At 40.7% G+C, this 23,562-nt stretch overlaps 1 protein-coding gene across 4 annotated transcripts in view; it reads left to right on the top strand.

Moving 5' to 3' along the window:
• LOC113034360 (multiple epidermal growth factor-like domains protein 11) overlaps positions 1 to 23,562 on the top strand; it is a 265,441-nt gene that overhangs the window by 219,533 nt on the left and 22,346 nt on the right. For all 4 annotated transcript variants that reach the window (XM_080299954.1, XM_080299959.1, XM_080299956.1 and 1 more), the window contains exons 13-18: positions 695 to 858; positions 974 to 1,076; positions 6,057 to 6,203; positions 7,529 to 7,663; positions 21,342 to 21,470; positions 21,991 to 22,119. In XM_080299954.1, coding sequence (XP_080156080.1) covers positions 695 to 858; positions 974 to 1,076; positions 6,057 to 6,203; positions 7,529 to 7,663; positions 21,342 to 21,470; positions 21,991 to 22,119 — 807 coding nt within the window. The remainder of the gene's footprint in view (positions 1 to 694; positions 859 to 973; positions 1,077 to 6,056; positions 6,204 to 7,528; positions 7,664 to 21,341; positions 21,471 to 21,990; positions 22,120 to 23,562) is intronic.

Here is a 23,562-nt window from a genome sequence, read left to right as displayed (position 1 = left end):
CCCAGGAAATGGTGAAGGATGGAAGGGAATGACAAATTAGAAACATTTCTTATTACTTACATTCAAGTTAAGCAAAGCCTTTAAAAAGATAAATACATTTTTAAAAGTCATTTAAACAATAATCCAAAATATTACTGAATTATCAGGATATATGTTTAACATACGCTCTGATAATTCAATGTACAGCCCTTAGTAACGATGAACTCCTGTGTCCTGCAGCTTGGCTTATTTCTATGACTTTTGTCACTGCAGGAAAAACTCAAACAACAACCAGACAGACTTACTTGGAAGAGGAAATGAAGTTAAACAGAAAAACGATTACTCAAACTGTTTGTTGGAAACACTTATCAAAGATGGGGAAAGGGACTTTTTTTTTTTGCTCCAAATAAACTACTTTTGATAATCTGTTTAAACTGTAAATATGTCTGTCTGTCGGCTCGTGCCTCTTGGACACTGTTGCAGCTATAAAATAGGTATTGACACGTATTTAGTCATTATAACAAATACAGCAAAGATGGATAATGTAGAGAAAATAGGATCCACATTCTTATAAACTACAATTACACCAAGTTAGAAGAAAAGTCATAAAATAAATCAAAATCACAAGGTCAAACATACGGAAATATAAAACTTATAATACTTAATTGCAGAGTAAAGTTCCATTACAAACTAAAATGATCTGTCGTCTGAGCAGGTTGGCAGGGTGTCGACTGCTCCATCCCTTGCTCCAGTGGAACCTGGGGACTGAGCTGCAATCAGACGTGTCAGTGTGCCAATGGGGCAGCTTGCAACCCCGTCAGTGGAACCTGTGCTTGCTCCCCAGGCTGGACGGATGAATACTGTGACGTACCTTGTCCTGTGAGTGCTCATAGCATTCATTCATAGCATTCTACTTTGCTTCTTTAATGTTTCGTTAAGTTACTTAATAAAAGAAAAAATGTGTTTTCTCTGATGTTTGTCTTGGTGCTGTTAGGATGGATCGTACGGCTTGGATTGCAGAGAGAAATGTGACTGCGTTAACTCCGATGGCTGTGATCCAGTTACGGGTTTCTGCCGCTGTCTTGCAGGTTGGACGGGTGAGTTATGGAGCTGCAGTTTGAGCCAACATTTGAAAATGCTGTGAATCCAGTAACATTAGAAAGAACACCTATGATGTTCAGATTGATACCACAGAAAGTTCACATTTTAGTGGCCTTGACCTCAAAGTCAAGCATTTGGCAACTGTGATATAATTTGTGCATTTTTGGTTGCATATTGGTGGTACAGTAGAATATTTATTCATACCAGCACGCCTGCTTCAGTCTGTTGACAAAATGCCATTCAAAGCATTTTCCCAATTTTACATTCACTGAATATTCATAACAATAATAACCCTTCTACGCTATATTATTAAAAGTATTAAGTAACTTTAATGACACCCTTTTTCACTATAACAGCTTCCAGTCTTGTGGCAAAGTTTTCCTGTATTCATGGGAATTTTTGGCTATTCTATTAAACATTTGTGAGGTCAGACTAGACCCGGATGAAAAGTTCTGCCTTGCAGAAACCGCTCTAACACATCTCCACTGCTCTAGAGTCCAGTAGCTGGGTGCTTTACACCACTTGCATTGCATTTGGAGTGGTTCTTATATAGCACTTTTCTATTCTATAGAATTCTATTCTATAACGTATAGTTCACTGACCCAACATTGAATATACACATATCACAAAAAAATCACATTTGTCTTTTCCTTTACTTTTTTCAGCTAAAGAGTGAACAGAAGGATTGAAACATGATCTTTGAAAAAGTGGGCCTAATGTTGAGCACAGTAATGTAACATATATCTTGTGCTGAAACATTATGTAAATGGCAAACGGACTGGTTCTTATATAGCAAATAATATTGAGTAATCAGAGCCCATCTTTCCATACCGCCCATATCACCCCAATAGAGCACTCCGCTCTCAGATTGCTGTCTTTCTTCTGTTCTTTAGGATATTAAAAAGTAAATTGGGAGGCTTTCAGCTTTCAGATTCCTCTTCTGTGGAACCAGTTCCCAGCTTGGATTTGGGGGACTGACACCAGCTCTACTTTTCAGAGTAGACTTAAAACGTTCCTTTTGGACAAAGCTTATGTCAGCCTGGTTGTGCTGGAGGTTTCTGCCTGTTAAAAGGGAGTTTTTCCTTCCCAGTCTCACCAAAGTTGCTCAAAGGGGGTCGTCTGATTGTTGGGGTTTAGCTGTACTATTGTAGTCTTCACATAGAAGCATTAAGCACTTTGAGGTGACTGTTGTTGTGATTTGGTGCAATATGAATATGAACTATATGAAATTGTTACTTTACTCGAGCACTCAAAGTGCTTTATAAACCACGTGTGACACTTTCACAGGCAGGTGTCTGTGAAGCTACTCAGTCATCCAGGTCATCGTAGTCTAAGGAGCTTGCAAAGAAAAGCGTCTGGACTTCTTTAAGTTGCTTGAAGACGTTTCACCTCTCATCCGAGAAGCTTCTTCAGAAGCTTCTTCTTCATTTTGCAGCTTATTGTGTAAGACCTATGCCATACCCATGATACATTCCCCTGGCATTAGTGTTTCCATGGTAGCAATCAATGACACTTGCTGGCTGATGGCACTGAATAATTACATTTTTTGGTACATTTAATGGTGTTTAAGTCAACATAGTGACTTTGTACCACTGATGAATTTACCTGAAATCCGACCACTGTATTAGTTTTATTTAAGCTGTCGTGCGTCTCGTGTCTCTCTAAAACCAGCCCTTGGAAGATCAAATCGAAGGTGCACAACAAAGTAATAAATATACTGAGAGTGGGTTTAAAAATTATTCTATAGTCACATGGTCTCAGAGAAGAACAACTTCGTTGAAAACTATCCAATGAAACTGATGAATCTTCATCAAAAACACTCCAGAAGAGCTTAAAAAATGCACTTTAGTTTGACCTTTGGCCTCTTCAGGGGACATGGGATCATGGGCCATATCTAGACCCTCTGAAATGAGGGCAGCTGGAGCAGTTATGGAAAATACCTCAACACACATTCAGTAGAGGAGAATAAAATAAAACATGGATGGGGAATAGAAGACAGAGGAGAAGGGTGCAGACAACAATAAGGTATGAATTCAGACTACAAATCGATATGACAAACACACAGCAGATTCAAACCTATAATTCTAAAACTAGGGACGTTCAAGCTTGGATGAGTTTGAGCTGTTTTCAATAATTCAACTTTACAAATGTTCCCACGGATAAGGCACCTTTCAAGAGAGCCTTTTTACACAAACATTCTCCTCAGCAGTGATATTACACTTCACCGTGCCCTTGTTTACTTTATTAATTGTCATGTTCGAGTTGTACCTCTCCTTGTTTCATCCACTAATTGTCAATTAGTAAACTTGTGGTGAGAGAGGATCAATATGAGAGGTGATGAATATGGAGAGGACATTTTAATTCACTGCCAGAGGGAAAACTGATAATGAATTGACATTGAGGGAAACTTCAACATATTGATGAATAGATAGATCAAAGTTTAGAGTTAACGACTACATGAAGTTTGAAGAAACAAAGAAACACCAGATATCTGCGTTAGACTGAAATTAGTAAGCCTGTGTAATTACAGTTCAGGTAATAACTATGAATGACAATTAGACTTGTGAGAGTCTGTGAAGCTGAAAGATAATACAGTGCATATCAATTAAAGACCCCAAAGATTCTCCTGTGATTATTTACACTCTGACTCAGTGAGATCAAATTTAAAAAGTCTGCAGAGAGTAAAGTGTAAACCGAACAACTTTCTGGGGAAAACGTGGTCTTGTTAGGAGAGATGGTACCCATCCCCCTTTAGATGGAGCAGCTCTCATTTGTAGAAGTCTGACCAAATTTATCCAGAGTTGGGACCAGGAAGCAGAGTCTTATACACCATCTCTGCAGCGTCCTTCCTCCTGTTATGATCCAGAGCTGCATCCCTGCAGAAACTATGTCTGTTCACAAAAAAACAATTCCAAATGAAATTAAATAACAATATAGCATCCTCAACTGCACCAAAGATAAAGCACTTAAATGTGGATCAGTACACATAAGGTCCCTGTTAGTAAAGGATTTAATAACTGATCAACACATCAGTTTATTCTGACTGAAGGAAACCTGGTTACAGCGGGATGAATACGTCAGTTTAAAGGAATCAACACACCCGAGTCGTCCTGTCAGAATTCTCAAGACAGGATGGACGAGCAGCAGCAGCAATCTTCAACTTATGAAGCACAGCATGTCTTTTGTCCTGTCTCCTTCCCCGTCAACCCCAACCAGTCACGGCAGATGGCCGCCCCTCCCTGAGACTGGTTCTGCTGGTTTTTTCCTGTTAAAAGGGAGTTTTTCCTTCCCTGTGATTGTTGGGGTTTTTCTGTATTACTGTCTCTACATAACAATATTGTGATTTGGTGCTATATAAATAAAATAAAATTGAACTGAACTGGAACTGATTGAATTAACCATCGATGGACAACAGATAACTGAAAAAGCAGTTTATTGTTATCTGTTGTCCAGCTGGCACTTGGAGTTTTGATTTGATTTTTGTGACTGATTTAGTGTTCGGAAAAAATAATTCTAATGGGTGATTTTAAGATAACATACGATAAGATTAATTATTATTGTAGGCTCAAGCACTGGAAAATTTGGTATATATAAACATAAGCAGTCATACTATAAAAATGAAAGATTGAAGAAAATATCCTTTATTTTATTTGTCCATTCCACTACATATGAATGCATTGTTGAAGGATAGAGGTACATAGATATAATTATAAACAGGACATGTTTGAAGCAGACACCAGCTCACCATTGAAGCTGAGTCCGCGTTCAAAGGTGCTGCTAATCTGGGCCAATCAGGAACCTGACAGCCAGCACCTGCAGTACCAGCTCAAAATCAAGAGTCAATAACAGAATAAGCTGTTGGGCATTGGCTGAGAAGATTCGGTGGCAGTTTTTTCAGGGGTGCAATTCACATACACAACTCTACTATTTAAAGAGATCTTAGGGATGTAAAGGGAAATAAACTGACTTTCCAGCAGCACTCTACGATCTATTGAAAAGAAGGATTGTTACAACAAAGAAATAATCGACCAAACAAACATTTCTTTACTTTTTAAGTTAAGTTTAGATGTTAGAATGTTATTAATTGCATCATAATGTCTGAAAGAAATGTTAAATGTCAAAGAAAGTTTCTAATGAGCTGCAGGCTGAAGTGAGACGTGTACTGTATTTACACATACTCTCTGTTTCTATTCCGTCAGACTGTCCCCTGTGAGCCGTACGGGCTCTGAACTATTGTGCAGACCAGTTTTTGTGCAGACAGACTGCTGCCCCTCAGGACACACGCACACACACATGCAAGACTGATGAAAGACGGAGACACTTTACCAAAGAATTAGACAGGGAAAAGTCTTGGGTAGTATTTGTGAGATTTTATGTGTTTATTCATATAAACTGACATTTATTCATACATGTGCACACACAAATGAATATTTAGACAGCAAAATAATTAAAAGCATGTTTGGTTTTGTTGAACACAATGCCAGTTATCACCTTTACATGCACACCAGTTTACCATCTTTTTGTTTTAGACTAACACACACAACACAAAAACCTGCAGACAGCCTGATTATAATATAATGAACTAAATAACAGTTTATTGACATTTCCAATGCTGAATAAGTGTCTAAACATTACATCGATCAACAGATATCACAAATATCACAATCGGGGGCCAATTGGAAGACATCAATTAAGTGAAGGTGACCAGGTTTACTTACTACAGCCCACAGTTTGCTAGTACAGCATTATGTTAACTGCTAGCTGAGTTCCTGTGAGAACTCTACTCATCTCTGCTGATTTTTTTTTTTTTTTATCACCCTGCCGTCTCACTTTTCACCTTTAAGTGACATGTGAACCTCTGTGTTAGGAATGCCAGTTTGACTTTATTTAAGAGCTCATAGCTCAGCGCTCGGCAGAATAAAGCTGTTTGCTTTACTATAGCCTACATTGTGTGTGTTTGTGTGTATTTTGTGCAGGTGTCCATTGTGACAGTGTGTGCGAGGAGGGTCGCTGGGGACCCAACTGCTCCTACAGCTGCACCTGCGAGAACGGGGGCTCCTGTTCTCCAGAGGACGGCACCTGTGTGTGCGCTCCAGGCTACCGGGGCACCAACTGCAGAAGAAGTAAGGGATTATTTTTCACACCCACGTTTCTGCAGTCGTGTACTGTACTCACTCGACCACAGCTGCAGTCCTGACATTTTGCTTTAAATAGAAACTACAAATAGTACTATTAACAAGACTCCTATACAATTAGTAAAAAAGGAGAAATGAATAAAATACTGCTGTCAGCGTTAATCTCGTTAAAATGACGTTAACCACATAACTGCATTAACGCGGTAAATCTCTGTTAGCACGTTAGCCCAGATTGCCCCGTGCATGGGGCTGGACAGCGCTAACGTGCTAACGAGTGAACCTTGCTAACGCGTTGACGCCGTGCAGTCCCACGCACGGGGCGCTAACTTGCTAACGGAGATTTACCGCGTTAATGCGGTTATGCCGTTAACGTCATTTTAACGAGATTAACGGCACTAGAATAAAGTGATAGCTGCCACCTGGTGCACTGTTTCTACTGGATAATCTTTGTTATTCCAGTTTGTAACTTCTTCGCAGGTCTTTGAAATAAAGTCTGTGTAAAATTTGTTTCAGAACTAATTAGCAAATTTAATGATCGCAGCATTTGTCTTACGAAAACAGAAACAGTCCTCGTGGCTGGCCAGAGGGATGCTGTGGGTTATGTTGGCACTTCCACCTCTTCTGTAAAGATTCAGAGGAGGAGAAAACATCAGAGTTTTACAGAAATCAATTTTGAGGCTTGTTTTCAGTCAGGGTGAAAATAACCACAAGGATATCGCCATTTTTACTGACTTTAGCATTAGGGATCTGTGTGTCACCCTGCATATTAACCTGTACACGGTGGTTTATTTAATGGGTGATGCTGGTGTTCTGAAATTAAGAGTCTAAATTCCCATGGTAATGGCCCAGTGAAACTGAAGCTTAAAGTTCATTTATTTTGTTTAAGAAAATAACTGCAACTCATTCATGTTGCATCTGCTTGAAATCGAGCCCAAGTCTGATGATGCTCATAGAGTGAGTACATGGAGTGTGTTTGTATGACCGTTTCTTCTGCTTCTTTTGGCATCAGAGTAATACATTTAAGCTCTCTTGATTCACAATTTACACAATTATCATAATGAGGAAAATCCTGTAGCATGAGGGAAGAGGGTTGCCTTGCCAGTTAGAGTAATTAGAGTTACGTCAATTAAAGCAAATTAAAGGCCAGAGGAAGACTTATGAGTCCTTCCTGTGTGGGAAGGAAAAACAAATCAAAACTAATACAGCTAACAGGCTGACCCATGGGACGAGGGAATGGCTAGAACGCTATTCCCAGTACACACAGCATCACAGAGTGCACATGATGAGCCATAATGTGGATTTTTCCTCCACAGCATGTTCTCCTGGCTTCTATGGCCATCGTTGCAGTCAGATGTGTCCTCAGTGTGTCCACAGCGATGGGGCATGCCACCACATCACCGGCCACTGCAAATGTCTCGCTGGATTTTTTGGCTCCCTCTGCAATGAAGGTCAGTTTGTCTGATTCCATTGAAAAGTAATTCAGAAGTACAGAAGTAGAAACACTTCATAATTACAAATAAGTGTCATTAACCGCAGGTCGCGCACACAAGCGGGACCCAAAAGCAAACTCAATACACTTCAGAGTGAGCAAGTACAGGTTTTATTTATTTAAAAAAAGGTGACCCGGAACAACCAAGGGAGGCGAAATCGCCGAACTGAAGAAAACCAGGAGGACAAAGCACACAGGGAAGCCGTCATTGGGAGGCTGCAACACAAAGGGGAAAAGGTCCGTGTACAGGGGAAGGGAGAGGCACAACAAGACAGGGCTATAGCAATCTGGCCAGAGCCGGACCGTGGGACTCTGAGGTGGTGCACTCAGAGATCCAAGCAGGCAGGTGGCAGGTACGAAACACCAGACAGTAACCTGAGCACATGGAGATAGAATTAACACAGTTCAAGCAACACTTGGATACACACTCTGCGGGGAGCCAAGTTACCACTGAGGGGTGACTAACGGACTGGCGTGGAGCAGCCGTCTGTGCAGAGTTAAATAGTCGCCTGGAGTGGGATGCAGGTGTGAAGGTGATGGCCCAGCCTGAGGGTGGCCACCGGGGCATCCCACACGCTCCTCAGACACAGAGACACAAACCATGACAGATTTCTTGATCTTAGCAACTTCATCTATCTGTTGATTGTAATCCCATGCAGGGACTTGGTTGTCCATGTCCATGAATTCCTCTTCCTGTTCAGCATCACCATTTGTCTTCAGCTGTCTGAGGCAATCTCTGAGGGCCGTCTTTCTGATGTATTTACAGATGCTCTTTTTTTCATCATGAAATGTGGAACTTCATGTATTTTTGAATCATTCCCACTGGCCTGTGGAATACCCAAGTACTTAAGATTTCAGTGATACTGCCAGTGGGGATGGTGCGTAGAGCAGTGTTCACATCTACAAGCATTTCCACTAATGAAACTCTGTCAGGTAGCTGGGGGTTCTTGGTTGGTGGCTACTTTGAGTCTCACTACAGCCACAAACTCTCCAGAGAGTCATAAAGCCTGCAGAGAGGATTATATGAACGGATCTTCCATCAGTGGACACAGAGCGCTGTAAGAAAAGAGAACAACACATCATCAGAGATAGTCAGGTCTCTGATGATGTGTTGCTTCAGGTCACACCCTCTTTGCACCAAAACAATCAGGATACAGCCAGAGATGCAGCAGAGTGGACAGTCTGTCACACACACAACACGCTTCCACAACAGCTTCTTTCCCACCACAGTCAGACTGATGGCGAAAAACAACATCAGTAAAATACACACAAAATCAAATGTATCCAGTATGATATATATTTCTATATGCAATCCACATTTCAGTGTGCAATAGACTAACATGCAATATTTTCTATACAATAGTCATTTATGTGTAATGAAGGAACTGCTGTTCTATGCTTGGTATAGACTGAAATGATATAGATTAGACACAGACTGAAAAGCGCTAGATTTTGAGCTTCTGAGGGAAAACAGCAAAAAGCAGTGTGCTTAACAGGACGTTGAGATAGATAGACTAGCAATACTTGCTGAGGGGAGGAAGAAACAATGCTATTAACCTCTTAAGCCCCAACGCCCCCTGATACGATATATATATTTATATATGTGTATATATATATATAGTTGTGTGTGTGTGTGTGTGTGTATAGAGAATGTTTGTCCATTATTCTCACTATTGTTTTCACTGTGCTGTTGCCTTTGAATCTCCAGCTTTGATCGTAGCTGTCTTCTGCTGATGATATTGCACTGATGTTGACTTAGTGTCCACATCAGTGCATATAGCACCTTTCATTGGGCCAGAAAAGGGTGGAGAGCCCACTCCGGGTCAGGGATGGGTTCAGCAGAAATGGGCTTCCTCCGAAGGGTGGCTGGCCTCTCCCTTCAGTTCAGTTCAGCCATCCGGGAGGGCTCAGAGTAGAGCCGCTGCTCCTCCACATCAAAAGGAACCAGTTGAGGTGGTTCGGGCATCTGACAAGGATGCCTCCTGGGTGAGGTGTTCCGGGCACCTTCCACTGGGAGGAGGCCCCGGGGCAGACCTAGGAAACGCTGGAGAGATTATATCTCTTGGCTGGCCTGGGAAAGCATGGTGTTCCCCCGGACAAGCTGCTTAGGCTGCTGCTCCCGCGACCCGTCCTCAGATAAGCAGAAGAAGATGGATGGATGAACCTGTCATTGGGTTCCATAGTCTTTTTTTCTCAGAGTTGGTGCCCTGTTTATACTTCAATTACAAACTAAGTACAGTCTGGAAGGTGAAAAGAAATGAAACTTTGCTAGCTTATCAAAACTGACATGGACAGTGTGTAGTGGTTGTTCTCCAAGATAGAGGTCAGCTGTGGTAGACTTCTGCCCCTATGGATGTGGTGCTGTTCTTGTGCTACCGTGATCACTGGATCTGTAGTGTCTTTTAAATAAGTCTTTTCTAGCCACTGGGAGGATTTCTTGAGGTTAGCAACTTCATCTATCTGTTCATAGTGCTGTCAAAAGTATTTACCTCCTTGCTAATTTCAAATTTTTTGGAGATTCATCACACTTCCATGTTTCCGATCATCAAACCAATTTTTATTCTAGACAAAGATAGCATGAGTAAATATAAAATATGCTTTTAAAATGAATTAAATGTATTAAGAAAGCTGTCCAAACCTGTATTCTTAGTGTTTTCATAGTGTTTTAATGGTTACGTAGGCACAGCACCAGAACAGAGCTGGCGTCCAATATAATCACTGCAGTCAGCCTCCTGACATTATTAACGCAGCCGTTTTTGTAAAACACTGACATCCCTCATTAGCTTTAGGTCAGAATGCAAGCTCTGCATTCAAAAGCAAAGCCCTTGACTGTTGGCGTTTCAGTGGAAAATCTACCAAGTGAACTCATTCTTAGTCCCTTTTAGTGCAAAGTATTCAACCATTTTATCTCAATAATCTTTTTGTTGCCTCCTCCTTTACATCAATATCTTAGTCTGGCTTGGTTTCTCAGTAGGTTGAATAGGTGTTCATCCTCCTGTGAACCCAGTTGGTTCAAGGTCTGTTGCTAAGTCGAGTTTTAAATAGAGGCAGTGGAGGAGTGTGCTTTGAAATATTCATCATCATTAAACATGAGGACAGCCTTAGTTATGCCCTGTCCTACATTAGCCATTCTGCTGGCCACTGCATCTTTGAGCAGCCCATAGATAACTGGGTGAGGCTTGATAAATCAGATGTCCAGCATTGAGGCTTTATACTGCCTGAAGTGCCAGTCCAGCTCTATCCCTGTTCTCTTGCTGGATAACCTTTTGCAGCTAAATATGTTATTGACCGGTAAATGTAAAAAACAGGATATGTAGGATCTTAAAAGAACAGCGTATGTGAAAGTGTTAACAAATAACAGTATACCCTTGTAGTGCAGGTAATTCCCCGAGAGAAACCTGTTCCCACAGTTGTTTTCCTCAATTCTACAAACACTATGCAGACAAAAGTATTGGGTCACACCTTTAAGTCTTTGAAAGCTCTTTTCAGTAGGGCTGCAGCTATTGATTATTTTAGTAATCGAGTAATTATTCCATCATGTTTTTATTAATGGGCAACAATAAAATATTAAAAAGTGAAAAAACAGAAGGAAGTGGTCATCTGTCAAAAAACTAAACCCTTTGACTTTATTTATGTGCCATATTAAAATGATATTTTTGAACGAAAACATTTTTTTAAATGCAAAAATACATAAATAATAAGTACAGTCAAAGGTCAAAGTCAAATAAAATAAAATGTCTATGCAATAGAAATTTCTAAGGCATTGAAATGTACCTGTACTCTGTGTTCAGGCTTGCTGATCGTAACAGGAGCACTGACAGTGTTTTGTCTCCAACATAGATGGTATTGTCTGTACGGTCGGCAACGTCAGTCTCTTAATTGCCCCTTGGGGAACAATAAAGTCTTCTGAATCTGAATAGTTTTAAATCTGCAAGTGAATGAAGGAGATGTTGCCTTTAAGCCTTTAAAGGAGAATGAGTGGCTGTAATGAAAACACCCAAGCATATCATCATTCTGAAGTTTGACCTGTACTTTGATGCAAAATGTTTGTGATGCTGAAAACAAGACATTACAATGGTGTAAACCTTTATTAATATTAGTAATAATTAAGTAGTAACCTAACAACCCTAAGGTCAGTGGACTAGAGTTTTATTGGCTTGTAAAAAAGTTTTTGTTTTAAGATTTTTACATGTTAATGCATTTTAATTAATGTCTTGATGCATTCTCAATCATCCAGGAAAATAAATCTCCAAAGTGAGACTGAAGAGGTCACTTGGATGAGTGACGAAACGTTTCTCCCAGATAACGCGACGTCCAGATGAACAGAATCAACCTTTGAACATTTTAATTAATGCAATATTTATTATACATTATTATATTATTTCACCTTATTTCACAAAAGCTTTTAAATCAATATGGTCTAGTGCACCCCATGTTTGCTGCAGATATCGCTTCCACACTACAAAACTCAGTGTGGTGCATAATTAAAAATATTAAAGCAGACTGACCTCAGCTTTTATCAACTAGCACTTAGTTTAGGTGAGTCTCCATCTCATTTTCATTCAAAAAGGTGATCAACATTTACTCTGTACTGTACTTCAGTACTTTACAACTCACAGGTATCTGCATTACTTGAACTTTGGTTCTCCTTTTTATTATTTTTATGGCTGCTTTGATATAATTTGTATTTTACTTCATCATCTGACAGTTTATATTACTGTGGGAATTTGTGTGTGTGTGTGTGTGTGTGTGTGTGTGTGTGTGTGTGTGTGTGTGTGTGTGTGTGTGTGTGTAACTTGCTGCATCTAGTTCTCTATCCATATTTACAATAATAATGTTCAGCTTATGTCACGACAACCTTACTTAAATTTTGTGGCTACTCTGAGTACTATTAGCTAAGCTAACATTAGCTACTAACCTACTGTTAGCTACTCTGTTAGTGGATAGTATGTGGCATAAGGTAATAACTACAGGAGACATTGTCCTAAATATAACTTTAGGAATAAAAAAGGTTTTACTTACCTCATATTTTTCATATCACACATGGTGTCCTGCTTGAAGAAGAAAAAACCCACTTCTTATTTAATGGACCTTAATACACAGCAACACACTGGCTACGTTTAAACCTTTGATCATTGTTATAACACCGAGTGCTTTTTTGAAATAGAGGTTTAATTTCAGTGTCCATAATGTCAGTGTGAGCAGCAATCAAACAGCGTTCCCTGCCTCTTTATTTGTTTAATATGAATATAGGACCAAGGAAACATACACATTCTCCTCTTTTGCAGTCTTGCATTTTAAATGAAAAACTTCAAAACATGTTTTAAAAGACGTTTTACCCTTAGGCAGCCAACACAATCCAGCTTCTTATGCATGTTTTAAAAGCTCAGACACTAAATGAAATTCAACATCAAAAATGTGAAAATCACAAAAAATAAAAAACTGGGTTTTGTTCTGTCGTTTTTCACAAGTAATATTCTATAGACTTTTTGTTATTTTCATAAATCTTACTTCTTTAATCATTTTTGTGACCACATTTGCATTATAATGCAGCTGTACAGAAAAAATGCTCAGTAGCATCTGACCACCCACCCACCCACACAAACAATGCAAAAACAAACGAGGGAGCAGAATGTTTGTGTGGCTTTATTTTATTATTTTAGCACTTTCAAATGGCACAGACTAGCTTTTGTTTTTAAAAATGTTAAAGTGGTATTTCACAAGACTTAAAGGCAAGAATGAAGTTGTCCAAAGAGATGAAATGTGACGAACTATAACTTTAATGCCCTGAAGAAGAGGTAAAACACACCTGTGTGTATCCTGGTTGAAGATAACTGCACATATACACCCCGTCATCCGAGTCCAGCTGTCGATGGACAAACCTGGGGCTTTATTTTGTTCCTTTCTTTCAGGGAACAAAAGATACAGTCATAACATTTTGTTCCCTTCCAATCACTTTAGTTGGCACAACACATACAGTATGTGACACATATACACACCCCACATAGCAGCCACAGAACTGGAGTCAGACGACCAGTATTTGACTTGCACTATCACGGTCAAGTAATAGAACTAAACAAAAGCACAGTGATGACGACCGGAGCACAAATATCACCCATTCCACTGGTGGTTCTGTAAGCTAGGGAGACTCCACAACCCAGTGGGAGACCCTGTGTTCAAACAGAGCTTTACCTCTGGCTGGATTCGCTTAGCAGACAAATAAATGGTCAAATAAATACACATCCTGAATGAATCAACATAACACAGGAAATGCAGCTCCATCCCCTTGCAGAGGTGTCTGTGGACATGACCTTGGAAAAAGACACCTTTCCAATTGCAGACTCCTAGCTCAGCAGCCTGGGCTCCCTCCAAGCGTGAAGAGCCAATAAGCAAGTTTTGGTAATCGATAGTGTGAGACAGTCCAGCACTGAAACATTCTTATGCTTAAAAGATTGAGCAGCAAGAAAAACAGCAAAGAAATTAAAAAGCTAAAATCCTTTGGGAGCCCAATCAGCATCCCAACTGAAAATAAGCGAGGCTGACATGAAACATGGCACTCGGTGTCCTGGCAAATGTACGTGGCTGAAAGGTGAGCGTATTTCGAGCCCACATTTCTAACAAGTACTGAGTCAGGGTAGCAAGCTTTACTGAAAGGTCACTGAGAAATCCAGATTGTGTGACAGATCCAACAACAGTTGCATTGCCGCTTTCTCTCTGTAGCATCCTGCACTAGCTTGATCCAAATGACAGGAATACCGCTGTCTTTGAGGGGAACTAACGCTGCCTCAAAACATTTGGTGAGGGTTTGAGAAGTGACAGACAACCCAAAAGGCAGAACCTGGTATCTGTAGGTTACAACTTTGAGTGCAGACCTTACAAATTGGCTGTGGTCTAAGTATACAGCCACATAAAAGTAAGCAGGTTTCTTGGCAAATGAAAGGGGGCCAGTTTGAGTCCAGCCACTGGCATAAATCCCCCTTGGTTGCATCAGAAAAGAAACTGTACCAAATGAAAGATGTGGACATGCCTGCTTTGGTGACCCTTGTACCAAGAAAGTAAGTCAGTGTAGTTTTAGATCAGTTGTTGTAACCCAGTATCTTTAGTCAACTCCATTCAAAAGTGTTAGCATCTTAAACTTGTAAGACTGCAGACGCTTGCTTAACGCATGCAGGTGGAGAATAGGATGAAAAACCTCTCCCTTTCTTTACAACAATAAATAGAAACTCTAACAACCTTTGTTCATTTTCTACCTTATTATTGCCACCGCCTTGTCTCCCACAATAATCTTTACTACTGAGAAGAAGTGAGACGGCCTGGTCCAGAATTATAGCAACAGTTATTCACCCACAGATGAGGAACAAGCTGAGGGAGGTGTGCAGAGGTGTGCTACATCTTTGAGCCTCTGTTTAGTCTGTAAAGGCCTCAACAGTTACAAATAGAAATTTGTAGTATGTCTATGCTGTCTTACATATACTTGCTAATGGTAGCTTATGTCTGTATACTATATGTATACACAAGAAAGCTAACAGTAGGCAAAAACAGAACGCAGTTTTATCCCCCCAAACAAGGTTCATCATGCTGAATTTGGCTGAACTTGGCAGCTAGAGGTCAACATCAGCAGGACTTGTTATTTTTATTTATTCATCAGCAGGGATTGTTTGATTTTCGTCATCAGCTTTGTCTCTCAGCTGTCTTTCTTGGATAGAATAGAATAGAATAGAATAGAATAGAATAGCCTTTATTGTCATTGTACAGAGTACAACGAAATTGGAGTGCCACTCCCTTGGTGCAAGTTTCAATAATAAATATAAATGTAAAATATAAAAAGTACAAAAAAAACAACAATCGTAAGTACTCAAACAATAGTATGTACAATATATACAGGATAGCAGCATTAATATAATGACAGTATGAATAGCAGCATAATATAATGACAGTGACGGTATGGAATAGGTTCAATTGTTTTTGTGCTTATTTACTACGGTGATAGCTCTGGGAAAGAAGCTATCCCTGAATCTGTTTGTCCTGGTTTTATGTGACCTGTACCGTCGGCCTGACGGTAATAGTTCAAACAGTTGGTTGCTGGGGTGAGAGTGGTCCTTGATGATATTGCCAGCTCTGCTGAGGTACCGAGAGTTTGCAGTGACCTCCAGGCTGGGCAGAGAGCAGCCAGTGATCTTCTGGGCTGTGTTGATGACCCTCTGCAGTACTTTCCTGTCTGCAGCTGAGCACCCTGCATACCATGTTGTTATGCCGTACGTTAGGATGCTCTCTATGGTGGCTCTGTAAAATGTCACCAGCAGCCTCTCCTCCAGGTTGTTCCTCCTGAGCACTCTCAGAAAGTGGAGACGCTGCTGGGCCTTTTTAACCACCGCTGTAGTATTTGCAGTCCAGGAGAGGTCATCAGAGATCTGCACGCCCAGAAACCTCATGGAGTGTACCCTCTCCACACAGCTCCCGTGAATGTAAAGTGGGGCCGGGTCTGCTCTGCCCTTCCTGAAGTCCAAGATAAGTTCTTTAGTTTTCGTGGTGTTCAGTTGGAGGTTGTTAACTGAACACCACTCAGTCAGTCTGTTGACCTCATCTCTGTAGTCCGACTCCTCCCCCCTTGAGATGAGTCCAACCACTGTGGTGTCATCCGCGAACTTCCAATCCGGATCATATCCAAGTGGAAATGCAATACACAATATTTGTATTTTGTAAAGTCATCTTTGTTGTCTTTATACTGATATCCAGGTGTACAGTGTATGCTGCTCCTCCAGCTGCTGCACAAAGTACATGACATACAATGCACAGATACCAGGGCTCCCTTGTTAGAGCCAAAGGAGTCATTAAAAACAATAGCTTTCTAGAGTGATGCAGAGGTTCTTTAATCCTTTTAATTGAGCTTGTATAGACTAATGCATGTGAATTGTCTGATGTAATATTTCAAAACACTGGACAGAGTTTTGGTAACATTTCAGTATATTATTGACTGCTACATCATCACTACTTGCTCAGACATTGACATAAAAAGTAACAAGGCAATGCATTTGAAATTACACGTGTTCCTCACAAAATGCACTCGGTGGATATTGTCAGGGGATTACTCTTGTGTGGAATATGAATATGTGTACATTTTGTAGTTTCAGAATAATCCCTCAAGAAGTCACTCAGGCATTTCACCCTGGACCAAGTTATTGTAAAGAAGGACAGAATGGCATCACCAGAGAGCCACAGCATAGATAATTAAAATTAATTGTGTGCTCATTTCATAGATGATCAACAGGGAAATAGTGAGCAGTCCCTCTCCTGAAAGTTATGCTCTCTGAACTCTCCTGGTCTTAATCATATGCTCTTTGTATGCTTTGATCCATAGTAGTCATAGTAGTATATATATACAGTGGGGCAAAAAAGTATTTAGTCAGCCACCGATTGTGCAAGTTCCCCCACTTAAAATGATGACAGAGGTCAGTAATTTGCACCAGAGGTACACTTCAACTGTGAGAGACAGAATGTGAAAAAAAAGTCCATGAATCCACATGGTAGGATTTGTAAAGAATTTATTCGTAAATCAGGGTGGAAAATAAGTATTTGGTCACCTCAAACAAGGAAAATCTCTGGCTCTCACAGACCTGTAACGTCTTCTGTAAGACGCTTTTCTGTCCCCCACTCGTTACCTGTATGAATGGCACCTGTTTGAACTCATCATCTGTATAAAAGACACCTGTCCACAGCCTCAAACAGTCAGACTCCAAACTCCGCCATGGCCAAGACCAAAGAGCTCTCGAAGGACACCAGGAAAAGTATTGTAGACCTGCACCAGACTGGGAAGAGTGAATCTACAATAGGCAAGCAGCTTGGTGTGAAAAAAATCAACTGTGGGAGCAATCATCAGAAAATGGAAGACATACAAGACCACTGATAATCTCCCACGATCTGGGGCTCCACGCAAGATCTCATCCCGTGGGGTCAAAATGATCATGAGAACGGTGAGCAAAGATCCCAGAACCACACGGGGGGACCTGGTGAATGACCTGCAGAGAGCTGGGACCAAAGTAACAAAGGTCACCATCAGTAACACACTACAACGGCAGGGAATCAAATCCCGCAGTGCCAGACGTGTTCCGCTGCTGAAGCCAGTGCATGTCCAGGCCCGTCTGAAGTTTGCCAGAGAGCACATGGATGATACAGCAGAGGATTGGGAGAATGTCATGTGGTCAGATGAAACCAAAGTAGAACTTTTTGGTATAAACTCAACTCGTCGTGTTTGGAGGAAGAAGAATACTGAGTTGTATCCCAAGAACACCATACCTACTGTGAAGCATGGGGGTGGAAACATCATGCTATGGGGCTGTTTTTCTGCCAAGGGGACAGGACGACTGATCCGTGTTAAGGACAGAATGAATGGGGCCATGTATCGTGAGATTTTGAGCCAAAACCTCCTTCCATCAGTGAGAACTTTGAAGATGAAACGAGGCTGGGTCTTCCAACATGACAATGATCCAAAACACACCGCCCGGGCAACAAAGGAGTGGCTCCGTAAGAAGCATTTGAAAGTCCTGGAGTGGCCTAGCCAGTCTCCAGACCTCAACCCCATAGAAAATCTGTGGCGGGAGTTGAAAGTCCGTGTTGCTCGGCGACAGCCCCAAAACATCACTGCTCTCGAGAAGATCTGCATGGAGGAATGGGCCAAAATACCAGCTACTGTGTGTGCAAACCTGGTAAAGACCTATAGTAAACGTTTGACCTCTGTTATTGCCAACAAAGGTTATGTTACAAAGTATTGAGTTGTATTTTTGTTATTGACCAAATACTTATTTTCCACCCTGATTTACCAATAAATTCTTTACAAATCCTACCATGTGGATTCATGGATTTTTTTTTCCACATTCTGTCTCTCACAGTTGAAGTGTACCTCTGGTGCAAATTACTGACCTCTGTCATCATGTTAGGTGGGGGAACTTGCACAATCGGTGGCTGACTAAATACTTTTTTGCCCCACTGTATATATATATATATATATATATATATATATATATATATATATATATATATACTATATTACATATACTTGCTAATGGTAGCTTGACATACTCACGGCATATGGGTAGAAGCTGAGCAAATGAATTATGAAAAACAACAGGAATAGATATCTGAACCCTCAGCCATGCAGCAGCGTGTCACAGTTGCCATAACAGACTCATCGAAAATCTTGAGCGTTGTCCAACAGATGTTAAAAAACCCCTCAGCCATTTCACAAAATAGAGACAGGGCTAGCCCTTCCTGTACAGTTCAGTGGTGTTTTTGTCTCACTCCAGTTTGTTGTCAGTGTGTACTCCAAGTTATTTATAGTCCTCCACTATATGGATGGAAACGGGGACCACAATCATTTCATTGGTCTTTGTCACATTGAGCTGCAGATGGTTCTGCTTGCACCACATGTCCACTGATTCCCTGTGGTCTGTTTCATCACCTCCACTTATTCATCCAACTACCGCAGAGTCATCAGAAAACTTCTGAAAATGGCAGGTGTCTGTGCCGTGATGTAAAGGGTGAATAGGAAAGGGGAGAGGAGCGTCCCTTGTGCTCCCCGGTGTTGCTGATAACCTTGTCAGCCACACAGTGTTGAAGACACACATATTATGACCTTCCTGTCAGGCAGTCTATAATCCAGGGCACGAGAAGGGCATCCACCATCCATCGCTTTGAGTCGTTGAGCTAGGAGGGTCAGCCTGATAGTGTTGAATGCACTGGAAAAAAACATGACCCTCACGGTGCTCGCTGGCTGGTCCAAATTGGTGAAGACATGATGGAGTAGGTAGATGACGTCACTATGAGGTGGGGCTGGTAAGTAAAGTGAAGGCGGCCTGACTATAGGTCGGAGCTGATCGAGGGTCTTCGTGATGTGGGAAGTCAGTGCCGCTGGGATGTGACGTCTTTGCTACAGCATGACCTCTTCCACAGTAGGCCAATTGATTTCCTCGCTGTGGGGCTCACAAAACGCCTACCAGTCTGTTGCCTCAGAGCAACTCTGCATTTCCACTAGGGAAATACCTCCTAATACTCCTTGTGGTCACAGGTTTATTCTTCACAATAAGCACATATGGGGGTGCCGAGTATGGCCTGGAAGTTCCGGGGGCAAAATGGGATAAGCCCCCAAAGGTGATCGGGAATAACTGAGCTCAGATCCTGTGGGACTTCCATATACACACAAACTGGTGATGGCTGACCAACCTGGCATTGTAGTGGTGAAAAAACAAAGGAAGAAGGCCCTAGTGATAGTGATATCAATACCAAGTGATAGCAACATCAAGAAGATGGAAAACTTAAAGCTTGAGAAATAGGATTTGATAGCATCCAAAACCTCCATTGTCAGCAAAAGCAACCAGTTTTGGATAAAGCTTGTTCCAGCATTCGGGCTTTAGAGATGTTCTTTTTCATGTCCAAACTCATAGCAGCAGTAAAACGCTTTGAAAGTGTTGGAATGGGAATTCCCATCAAATTAAAAACAAGCACAAAGTGAAATTAACAGTATCATTTTGTACTGAACATTTAAGTGAAGCAGAAGGTCATCGTTGCCCAGTTTGGATAACCTATGTTTTCTTTTGTGTGAAATTAGATTTTTAATTCTCATTGATCATATCCACATTCTCCCTTTTAGTATCTACCTTTGGGCTCTTCCCAGTATTACCACACACTTGTATTTTCCAAGTATATTTGGCCCCTTTATTCTTCCCTCAATATTTCAGTTTTTTGTGTCTTTTTTCCATCATGAAGAATGTTTAAATTATGAATGAATATTTTTTTGTTGTAGTGTTTATAAAATATGTACTTTGGATCTTTTCTTGTATATTGTGTGTATATTGTATAAGAATGTTGTACAGGCTTTGCTTTGTACAGCACTGTGTAAAGTTTGGGAACTGGTCTACTTTGTCAGGGATGTCAGAATTTGAAATTCTCAGAACTTTTCTGAGTATTTTTTTCTTTCTGTATTATTTCTACAGTATCAGAACAATCTACTTGTCTTCTTCACTCATGGGTATACTGAAGAGCTGAATACTGAAGTACTTCTAAGTATGTGTCCAGAAACAGAAACATGTAAATAAGAGGGCCATGACGAATCATCGTTTGTACTGCAACTGATGATCGGGTCAGGGAGAGCCCTGAGGGCAGCGTCGTGCACTGTTTCTTGGACTGCATGAAGAGACTGACCGTGCTAAATCTACAGAGGAACTTTTTTCCCGGCTTCTTTATTAAAAGTATCAATTAGTAATACACTGCATTTGCACCACCAGTTACTACACGTGTCATCATTTTAACCAGGACTGAAATCCACCAGACTTCCACTTTCTTTTGGTAAAAACACGCAGTTTTGCTCGCGTCCTTGTGATCTCACAGGAGATGATTCGAATGTTCAGCATTCTTGACATACTCGCGGCATATGGGTAGAAGCTGAGCAAATGAATTATGAAAAACAACAGGAACAGATATCTGAACCAGTTATCTTCTATTTGCTGTTGTCTGTCTGCTGTCAAACTGTTGAACTACATCCAAATACATCCAAAATACAAGGAGGTTGTGTTAATAATAGTATTGGCAGAATATTGCTTTTAATCTAATATGAACCCATCATGTCTGTGCATGTGTCTCCACAGTATGTCCCAGCAGAAAGTTTGGTAAAGCCTGTGCCGAGACCTGCTTGTGCACTAATAATGGCACTTGTAACCCCATCGATGGCTCCTGTCAGTGTTACCCTGGATGGACCAGCGAAGACTGTTCTAAGCGTAAGAGGAAACGTTTATAGCCGTTTTTGTACCGTAGCATTTATTAACTTCAGTTTCACAAAAGAACAAATAAAATGTATGTTGTTATTCACCCCACGTGTTTTAGTTGATCAGTGAGAGACAGCTGAAGAAAAAACCTTCCTAAAGGCAGTCACTGGAGTGGCTTTGACATTAATTATCTTTCTTACTTTGAGCATCTACCACAGTCACTCAATTATCTGTAAGTTTAATGAGGGCACACAGCATCCTAATGTATGTCTGGTCTTCACTGTGGCAACATTTGACATATTATTATGTATTTATATATTACTAGACTTATACGTGTCTAGATGAATTGAATAAAAGAGAAAAAAGAGGAGAGAATAAAGTGCCCATGTGCAGAAGTGAATCCTAGTAACGACACGTTGACTTGCTGTGATGGGGCATTATAGTGTTGCTGTACAAGAGTGTGCTGACTTTTATTGCATACTCTGTGCACTGTATGTGTCTTTGTGCACTTATTTTTGTGTGCTTCTGGCAGCATGTCCTTGGGGCTCATGGGGCCTTGACTGCATCCACACATGTAACTGTCACAATGGAGCTCAGTGCAGCGCTACAGATGGAGAGTGTATCTGCAGCCCTGGATGGACAGGACTCTACTGCACTCAGCGTATGTTTCTGTCTCTCTCACACACACCGGCAGTTCATATACACATACAGACCAAGCAAAACACTCTGGCTGCTGTGAGAGCTCATCACTAATGCACACTCACTAGTTGCAATGTGTTAGTACCTCAAACCTTTAACTCCATCTAGTGACAGGTGAAAAAACTGCATACCCTTGAAATCCCTTCTTCTTATCTCCTCAATTCCTTTGTGGTTTCTAGTTTCAACACGGAAAAAGATTGAATTTCTCCATTTGCACTGCAAATTGCTGTCCAATTTGGAGTATTTGACTGAAGCTGATAGCCTCGTTCACTTGATAATTCATCCTGCTATTTCTATGAGCAGTCACATCATCAGTGAACCTCCAAAAGTTGATTCTGTTCAGTCTCAGCTGACTGCAGGTTTCCCCGATCTTTGCATAATGACTGAAACTAGCACCACCGAAGGAACGATGGGCTGGGAGGTCAGTTCCTTGATCATAATTATCACGATTCGTATGGGTGCTTGAAATCCTTGAAAATGCTTGAATTTTAATATTGTCTTTTCAAGGATTGAAAAGTGCTTGAATTTCAGATGTGGTGCTTAAACGTGCTTGAAACCATATTTCATTCACCACAAACAACTATCTGACCGAATAGTTTTCTTATCAGAGAAATAAAATGAGTTGCAAAGTGTAAAAGCTAAATTTCTCCGCCTGGGCTGCCTCGCACACATGTCAGTCTGTTTCAATGTGTGACCCCGCCCCTCCCTCCGGACAGTCGGGGGTGAGTGCGCTAAGTTGACGTTGTTGTTTTAATGAGTGTTTGATGGAAAACGACACTGGCGGGATTTGAGTCACATGACAGGTGAGTCCTAGTAAATAATTTCGAGTATGTGTACATAACACAGGCTAATGTTTAAAACTATGATTATTATTTTGCTAGCTATCAAACTTGCTTAACTAGTTAAAGTACCAAACATCTGTCTCCTGTTGTTGTGTCACGTAGGAAAGAAGCATCAATATCTGATGAGCAGACTTGTTCATTTGTGCAGATTTCTTCTTTTGTGTGGTTGTTTTTTCCAAGTGGAGATGAGCATCTCTAACAAGTTGATTTGTTCACATTTGCACATCTGCATTTTTGAGAGAAATGAGTTTTTTGAGTTTGTGCACTATATGCATATAAGACAACCATTTCCTTTTTCAGTATTTTTGTGTGGTGCATTTTTCTCTGTTTTAACAAAAAAGGAACAAAGAACATTTAAGTCAACCTAAGACGATTTGTTTTAATTTTTACATGGTCTTACTGAGGTGATGCAAAGTGAAACATGCAATCTGTTTTTGGTAATGTGCTGGAAAAGCTTGATAATGGACCTTGAAAGTGCTTAAAGTGCTTAAATTTGACCCTGAAAAATGCTGATGAACCCTGAATTATGCAAATGTAAGATCAAAGCCCACCAATGGCAATGA

This window comes from Astatotilapia calliptera, chromosome 1 (assembly GCF_964374335.1).
Source record: "Astatotilapia calliptera chromosome 1, fAstCal68.1, whole genome shotgun sequence".
NCBI lineage: Eukaryota > Metazoa > Chordata > Actinopteri > Cichliformes > Cichlidae > Astatotilapia > Astatotilapia calliptera.
The sequence above is the reverse complement of the archived record's forward strand: the minus strand, read 5'-3'. Positions and strand labels throughout refer to the sequence as shown.